The 9,243-nt window shown below is 35.7% G+C and overlaps 1 protein-coding gene across 1 annotated transcript; it reads right to left on the bottom strand.

Moving 5' to 3' along the window:
- Window positions 1-313: 313 nt before the first annotated feature.
- On the bottom strand, window positions 314-6,265 carry LOC120330247 (cystatin-A1-like). Its single transcript, XM_039397125.2, has 3 exons — window positions 6,104-6,265; window positions 5,010-5,126; window positions 314-2,354 (listed from the first exon to the last, which is right to left on the bottom strand). Exons 1-3 carry the CDS (start codon window positions 6,230-6,232, stop codon window positions 2,187-2,189), a joined length of 414 nt encoding a protein of 137 aa, XP_039253059.2. The 5' UTR covers window positions 6,233-6,265; the 3' UTR covers window positions 314-2,186.
- Between the last annotated feature and the right edge of the window lie 2,978 nt (window positions 6,266-9,243).

Consider the following 9,243-nt stretch of genomic DNA (forward strand, 5'->3'; position numbering starts at 1 on the left):
GCAAACTGTGGAAGGCAGCAAATCTCAATCATGGCAGTGATACACAAAAAAGTTCTATACATCCAACGTTACATTATTTTTTCCAGCATTATTTTTTGCCAAATGGTTTTTATTCATATATGAAACGATTATACATTACGTTTATATTTAAAATTTCCAACAAAATTCTTGGGCATTGGAATCTCTAATTACCTCTTCCATTTTATCATTTGGGCCTCACTTGAAAAAAATTTGCCCCGTACATTGATTATCTTGTCAAAATCTATGTATATGACTAACCAAAGGCTAAGTCCGATTACCAACATTTCAAAAATTGGTTGAGGAAATTTATTGCAACATTACTAAAATGTCAATTATGATATAATGTCATGTATAGTGTCATAAACATAAAAACATATTTAGACTAACGTATATGCTCGTTTTACCGCCCGAACTTAATTAAGGGCCCGTTTGAATAGCCGCCCATGTGAACAGAATATAAAAATATATAAGGGCCGGTGCTTGAATACCCGCCCGATGTAAAAGCTGATTTTTCAGTGGTAGAGAACAATAGGAAATAAGAAGCGCTTTTGTCACAACGCTGTTGAATTTTAAGCGCTAGTAGATAACACTCACACGTGGTTCTCAAACTAGGCGTCGCAGAGTGCGTCATTTCAATAATAATAGGGCGTCGCAATTTTACCTTAAAGATAACAAGGGCCCGTGCTTGAATAAGGGCCGGTTTGAATAAGGGCCCGATTAGTGAGTTTGGTTAAAAAATATGGGCCCGGGCTACAAAACGAGCAAATACGGTATTTTGAATATTGAAGGTTTAAATATACCTTTCACCCCCGAACAAAATCCTGCACAAGAAGCCACTGCCATTTGGCGAACTTCCCAACAGTACAAGAATATACAGGGTGTCCAATTGATTTCGCCCAATTTTATAGTGATAAAAATTTCATTGTTCTTCAATAGTTCTTATTGTGCTTGTAGTTCTCATTATCATACAATAATATTTCAGTGCTCCGGAATTCTGCGTGCCAAGATGTCGCACAACCTGAATCCCAACCGGTACACACATACTATGTTCAGGTTGTGCGCCATCTTGGTACGCATACTTCTGGTCCTGGAGGTTCAATATTCATTTACAACTTACAATTGTTATTGCTATAAAGTCGAAGGAAAAATTTTGGACACCCTGTATATTCACGATGCTGATTACAATAATCAAAAATGAAACAAAGAAATTCTAAAGGGTTCAAAACTCTTTTGAAAAAAATTGCCTTACTTGCGTCACAGCCCTGAGGTGTGAAAAACCCTCTTATAAAAGTCATTTAAGGTTAATTATCATTCAATCAATTAATTTTTATCATTCGCTCTTTGATTAAAGCCATATCTTTTTTGTCTGAAGTGGACTGAAATGGACTTCTGATCTCATGACAAGGGGTCATCTTTAAGTCTACCTATTCTAGTCTTCAATTTCAAGTTTTGACTTACGCCCATTTTCAGGTTTGGCTGGTGGAACAAAATTATTAAAAAAGTGGTTTCCCCGAAACCTTGAAACGTGATGTAAGTTAATTTTGCGGCGATATATTTGTGCATGCATGCCAGGGTGTAAGCCCAGGATTTTCAAACAAAAAAATCTGAAACTTCTGAATGCCAAGCTAGGCCGTAACATTTAGTGAGCCCCACTAGTTGCCAGAAAACGTGGAATCTCAAGAGTCTTTAGATTCTAAAAAGTTTTTTAAGCTATGAAAAAATTTCTATGTACAATTGCAAATGGGAAATTTTTTTGGACCCCCCCAGAAGTATGCGCACCAAGATGGCACACAACCTGAAAATAGTATATGTGTACCCGTTAGGATTCAGATTGTACGATATCTTGGTGCGCATACTTCTGGAGAACCATTTTTTTCTCATTTAAAAAAAGGGAGGGTTCCAACCCGCACCCCCCCTTGAAAAAAAAAAAATGGGTACCCTACATACAATTAGGTGAAGCCCGTGAAAATTATCGATAAGTATGTTTTGATTACATTAATAAAAAAGAGCTCGTGTTTGACGGTTGATGATTAAATTTTTAAGTTCAATTAAAAATGATCATGATAATATAACAGCCAATTGCTGCTTGTCAAAAAATAAGCCAAAGTATCATAAAAAATACAATACAATACTGCATCTGTGAATCAAAAGTACGACAAATAGATTTAATACAAATCAACACGCTTTGGGTGTTTTTTCTTTCCAAACAGCTCGAAACCAAATCGTTCGTTTGGTTCCATCTGGACAACTTTTACCAATTCAGGGGGTTTCTCGGTGTATGGTAAAGGCACGAACACTTTGATTGCAATGGGTTCCTTCTGCCCGATGTCAATCTGGAATGAGAAAGAATGATTTGTAATAAATATTGCTGATTTGAAGAAGGCCAAAATTGAGTGATAATTTAACACCATGGATAAATTTTGAAATAACATATTGTTACTTATCGATTTTAATCGGCAAGTATGTTGAAAGGTATTTGTCTGTCTGTATGTCTGTTAGATGCACGCGATATCTCACGAAAGCGAGATTGAATCTGCACCAGATTTTGCCTGTGCATTCATCATATCTCAGACCAGAAGCCTATTGATTTTGGGCGAATCATGTCGTATAATTAGTGCGTTATTAGTTAATTAGTGATGAGACACAAGGTGTCACTATGGAGTAAGAGTGTTGTTTTGGGGATACCCTAACTTTCGATCAATAAGTCTTCGGTCTCTGACAGATATTTTCGTTTGTATATCGAGACTTATATATGAGATGTTCGAAAAATTTTGATTCGTAGTACAATTGTAAGTTAAATAAATCATATTGTATGATAAATGAGAATTATCAATGTAATTACTATAAAATCAGGCAAATTTTAATGTTATTACCCTTTACTATAAAATCAAAAATTTCACCCAATTTAAATGTAGGATGGGATGACTCCAAAACAGTAACCAGGTCATTTGAAACATATTCTAAGGAGAACATAACGTTTGTGCAAAGCCTCCCAGCTTGCTGAGACTTCTGGGTATAACAACAAACAGCAAAAGTGCTAAATAACTTACGAGTTATCACAAAAATTATGAGTTCCTTTTTTCTGGAGTCACTTTGTATGCATTTTAAATTGGGTTATATTTGATAAAAAAAACATGCACAAGTCAATATTTCGATATATTTTATGAATTTGATTGGTTTATTATTATTTATAATTTTCAAAATTGAATTGAACTAGTTTTAATTATTCCTGAAATTTGGAGTATCGAATAAAATTAATCCTGAACTGATTTAAATATTCAATTCGTTTTCGACATCCTCGTTCTGAGCAGCTAAGCTACTGTCATGCAGTATCCAAATAACATAAAAACCAATGCCCTCAATTATTCAAAATAAGTATTATTCCTATATTCCTAAATAATATCATTTGAAGATAATTGATTTAAATATCGGATTTGCGACACCCCTGGTCATGAACTAATAGCCTACTATGGTGTAATATATCAAAATAAGTGTCTAAGGTAAAATGAACATAACAATAAATGAAGGCCCTGTCCTCAATTGCTCGAAATGAATATATTAAATTATTGCTAAATATTATAATTTGAAAATAATTGATGCCGAATTGATTCAAATACTCCATATATTTTGGCAGCAAGTAGTCAACTGTTATAGTCGGTACCGGTAGTCTATTTTTACACATGTCGAAAGTAAACATCGTACAAACATAATTAAGAAAGATAAAAAATATGCATTTCCGTGTGAAGGGAGACGATAGACCAGTTATGGTTATCGAGCTCATCTAAATTTAATATCTAAAATGAATGAAGAATAACATATGGACTTCTGAGTCACTGGGACTTTCTATATATGCAAATTCAGCATTTTCTTATGTATGTGTTAGTCTCAATGGCTTTCTACAACATATGGTTGAAATAAGGAAATAGCAATGAGTCAATATTAGTAAAAATTGTTTAAGTAAATTCTCAAATTACAATTTGACTGTGACAACTTTGGCAAAATCTCTCTCTTTTTAACTTTGTTTCAATATTTTATCAGTTTTGATTTGAAGTTTCGATTTAAATTTTTATATTTAAGTTTGAAATATAATTATAACACCGTTATATCATATTTTGAGTCTTGCTTCCAAAAAACTTGGGCAAATATTTCATAGTAACGGTCATATCAAAACAACAATGGCTAATGGACATTATGAAGCCCGGCTCAGAAATATAAAATTAAGCTTAACTTATCATTTTTGTAGTTTTGGACCAATTGAGTCAAGCAGAGGGCATGTTGTCGAAGCACAGCCACTAAAATGCCAATAGCTATTGAAACTGAGTTAAGGTACTTATTTGATGCATTAAATGCTGGCCAATACCGGGTCACAAGAGATTTAAAGCAGCTCAAATCAAAAGAGACAGATATGATGTAGTGGATTATGCATTACTGAAACTTGACATTAAACGATTGAAAGCTCGCACCCAACCGACGACTGAAAATACTTCTTGGCGGGATAAGTTCCGAAACTATTTAAAAAATTACTTTATTTATCACGGGCTACGCATATTCCGAATCTAAAACAATTTTACACGTCATTTCTATCATTTATCATAGGACATCGATAGGATCAGGGTAACAGCTACAAGAGTGTGAATTCTGCATAACTGAATATTTTGGGAAAACTGTTACAAAACAACATTATTAAAGAATGAATGAATGGTGTTACTATAGGGAAGGATCTATCACCTATGTTACCTACTCGGGTTGAGAATAATAAATATCAAATTTTTTTCTCCTCAAGTATGTAATGTTCTTTCAATCCATATGGGAACTACCTGATGGATATTTCAATGGAATATTATGGTCAATACAATTAATGGACTAATAAAACGAATTTTATTTTACTGTAAAAAAACATTGACCAAAAATATTTTTGTCAGATAAACAGGCAAACCGGTTTTAGGTCGGGACCCATAGGTTGAGAAACACTGGTATAAAGCACTGACCTTAATGATATAATTCGTTCCAGCAACTACTTGAGACATGTACGACAGAACATGGTAATGGTCGAACGCACAAAATTCTTTTTTCAAACATAAAGTCTTTTCGACAGAAGGTCTCATCTGAAAATGGAGAATATTTTTAGAAAATTTGCTAAAATCAAGGACATATTATGCGCTCACTTAGAAGTAAAGAAGACTCATTTCTAAGCAAAGTTATGGGAACTCACTCAAAAGTGAAGGAGACTCAATTGTGAAAAAATTACTAAACAAAAAAAGTAATGCTCAAATTTACAGCCAGCTAAACTGAAACTTTACGGCAATTCGTCCAACTATTGCCTAAACAAATAATCAGCGAATAGACTTTATGCTAACTTAATTCCAACAGTTACAGCATCTCTAACCATGTTAAGTTCTCAAGAAAGAGCGTAGAGCTGTAAAGGTTGTAGGGTTGGCATGTAAATGTATATGCAAATTTTTAGAAATTCACCGTTTCAGGGCTGATGTGCAAGGATATATGATAAACCGAGATAAGAGAGAATCAACGAAAACAGATCAAAATGTTAACAGCCCAGAAAATTTCCAATTTTGCAGCCAATAAAAATTAAAGTTCGTTGCGGCTTTTTCCACCATCAAGTTCATGCATCTGAAGCGAAGAACTGGTTAACTGGACATGGACTAGCAACTGAACGAGAGGCCGTTGTTCGCTATATGATTAAGTCATCCTATTAGGTTTTCTCTCCTTGAGATAAATATGAAAATCCTATCATATGAATGCGCCATTATACAGTTACGGTATACAGGTTTTTCAGTACTCACAAAGTATGTAAACCAAGATGGCGGACACCGGAACGTAGTATGTGAACCAGGTTAGGGTTAGGCCATAATTCCAGCTATAAATATTACAGGAGTCACTTGGCTAATCTCCGAACTGTAATAGAACTAAAATAAGAAAATTTGGAATAAAATTATGGCCTAACCCTAACCTGGTACACACACTATATTCAGGTGTCCGCCATCCTGGTTCCCATACTACAGTAATATGGGAGCGCCAGTTTTTCTTTCCAACAGAATTATTCTGAAAATTCTAGAATACTCACCAGCTTGGCAAGTTCAACCACATCATCTGTAGGATCCTTTGCTTCCGTGAATCCCCCAACCATCATTCCATGGGCCATCGTGCTGGATATGAATGTCAATAGCAACAACGCACACACTGGCGATTTCATTTCTATTAATTCAATTAGTTATCTGTTAAAAGGGAATGGTTTATGGATTTAATTTTTTTATCAACAGCTTGGCATGTAAAATTACGACGCTTGGCAAGTAAAATTATATTCGCAACGTTCACTTCTGTTTCAAAACGCGTGGGCGAAGACGACATTCCTATAAATATAGAAACGATTGATCTAAAACAGCAAAATGTCGCAATCCACTTTCACAAGGAAGTAACAGAAAATATGAACAAAAGAATTTGCTCTCTAGTGCTATGTGGTGGTAAAGGTAAGGTATAAATTGGGTTCGACAGACGTAATGAATATTCCCACGGGTCGATTTCCTTGTTTATTTTTGTAACAATGACCAATCAGCATTGAGCAAACAACAACATAACAATTGCAATTTGTGCCGACGCTCAGACACTTCTTTTGCGCAAGAGGATAGATATTCAAGCCTGGTTATAAATATACCCTCATTTTCGTGGTTCCGTGTGTTATTTGTCAATGTCAGTTGCGTTTCCCAAATATAGTTGTTAATCAATAATCACATTGTTATTATGTACTCTAAGGAGCTTCCTGTGTATAAATAGCAGCATATATGATCTATATACAAAAAACGACCATTCAAATGGCGTTTGGTACCATGTGGAATTCAAAATTTTAATAAAGTGTTCTCTTTTGTCCCGAACTCACTAATAGCATATTCTTTCGTTTAAAAATATACGTTTGTGACTAAGTAAGCTACATTATTATGACACGCTTTCACGCTCGTCGTCAGCAGCGGTGCACGCTGCTGCAATCGTTCAATGAATAAACTAGTCAACCTGGGAATTATTTTTAAATACTCTAATTAACTGTGAATCTTAATAGCGAACATAGTGGAAGCTGACTTTGATGACCGCATTGTCGTATAGCTCGCCCCGGTGTCTTTGTGTATAGTGTATTGTATATATCTTTTTATTGATTCAATTCTTGTATTCTGGTTGATGAAATAAATATCTCTCTCTCTCTAATGCAAAATGAAGGGACTCGCTGATTATCACGGCACTCTAAAACAGAAGTGTGCAGCCTGCGGCCCGCGGGTCAAATCTGTCTCGCAAAGAAAAAATGTGCGGCTCGTTGAGAAGTGCCAATTTCAAATACTGTGCTGCTTCAGAAACGAGTTTTCAATTTAGTTTATTTGGTGCGAGCGAGTAATTCTGATCCCTCTGCGTTGCAAAGTCTCCTCCTGAGTCAAATTTTCTTTGCCTATGACGTTACAATGGCCCAACATGTAGATTGTGTGAAGCAAACAACGCATGTCACGAGATCAATACCTAAAATTGTTGTGCCTACCCCTACTAGAAAGCCCAGGTTAAATAAAGGTGCCGCCCGCGCTTTCAACCAGTTGTTGTATCTAGCCCTCATTTATTGAAAGCTGCACACACCTGCTCTGAAAAACTGAATCTCATCATTGTCTTTATGTATAGATAATTAATCTTTGATCATCGAAATTGCAAGCCTAAATCCGACGCGTATTTAAAACATATGAATTACAATGTTTTCTACGCTCTCATTGTATAGTCAGTCAGTATAGCAGACTAATAACTTATTTCAGATTCAGATATTTTCGCACTTCGGGATCACGCTGTGACCTTTATCACGTAACTGCGAAGTTTCGCCTGTTACTTTGATGGTTCTTATTATTTTCACAACTATTGGCAATGATGGGATTTCGGTGAAAACACTATTTTTATTTAGTACTTGCGCATTTCCACTTGTGGACAGTCGTTCACAATCCACGATGAATATACTTCCAGTAATTCTGCCTCATTCCTCTATTAATTAAAATAATCATAAGCCATGTAGCGCCAGTGGCGTATCTAGGGTATGGCAGGCATGATTCGTACCATGGGCGCCGTTTGGATTGAAGAGCAGAAAAGGCGAACAGTTCCAATCGTAAAATGGTTTAATAAAATAATTTCAAATTGGCAATAACTGAAACTCGTATTTAAAATGGAAAATAATTTAAATTAATACTTTTATCTAAATAATAACGTACAAGTACCTAAATTCAACAACAGTCAAATTGTCAGTCAACGATCATGTTGGGCGCATTTTAAACTTTCCATGGTTGCAATTTTACTTATATAAATATATGCCCCTGTGTAGAGCAGAGGGGGACAAGGCCCTAGAATCAGGGGCCGAAATTTTTTTCCACCTAGACTGGAGTCATGGGCCATGTAAGTGTGTCGTAAAAAGTTACATTTCATGAGCAATATTTACAGTGTTACAAAAGCGAAAGCGGAAAACAATAAGCCTCGTGCCAAAACTAAATTTAAAAACAATCCCAACTATTTTTTAGCTAAAACATCACAATTTGGTTTTAGTTTGATTGTGGAAGCATAAGGCGGGCCGTAGTTTGTCCATGTCGGGTGTAGAGCCTTGCTCGCAGCGAAATGGTAATAAAAAAGCAACACAGAAATTTCCCCATAGTAAGATCAAACAAGAAAATATAATCTGCCAAAGTAATACGTGAGTTCTTTGTATAAATGTTTTGTATCAATCTCGTGTATGCAAGCCTATTATGCGCAACTTTTATTTATTAATAAACTTTCAATAAAACGATATAATGAAGGAATGGGTAATTAAAAACCAACTTTCGCCCAAACCATGACCTTATGACAGCGCGTCACGATAGCTTATAAGAAATTTTAGACCACCTGTGGTATGCGCACCAAGATGGCGCACAACCTGAACTCAGGTTGCGTACCAGGTTAGGGTTCAGGGTATGCGACATCTTGGTGCGCATACTTCAGGAGCACCGAAATTTTTCTATGGATTGGTAAATCGGTGGTAAGAATTCAAGATCCCTCTATATCCTTGGTTCTCAAACTGAGGTCCGCGGTCGATTGGGGGTCCGCGAAGCGATTTTAGGGAGACAGCTTCAACCTTGGCTCAGAAGCACTTTGATTTGAAGTAAATTTTGATGTCATGCTTTTACCGTGTTTCTCCAAAGCACGACACGCTCTATCGACATTATT

This window comes from Styela clava, chromosome 12, assembly GCF_964204865.1.
Source record: "Styela clava chromosome 12, kaStyClav1.hap1.2, whole genome shotgun sequence".
NCBI classification, from domain to species: domain Eukaryota; kingdom Metazoa; phylum Chordata; class Ascidiacea; order Stolidobranchia; family Styelidae; genus Styela; species Styela clava.

Coding starts and splice junctions, on each gene's coding strand:
- LOC120330247 (XM_039397125.2), bottom strand. CDS start 6,232: ATGAAATCGCCAGTGTGTGCGTTGTTGCTATTGACATTCATATCCAGC. Junction 5,127..6,103: donor TGGTTGAACTTGCCAAGCTG/GTGAGTATTCTA, acceptor CTCCATTTTCAG/ATGAGACCTTCTGTCGAAAA. Junction 2,355..5,009: donor GAACGAATTATATCATTAAG/GTCAGTGCTTTA, acceptor TTCTCATTCCAG/ATTGACATCGGGCAGAAGGA.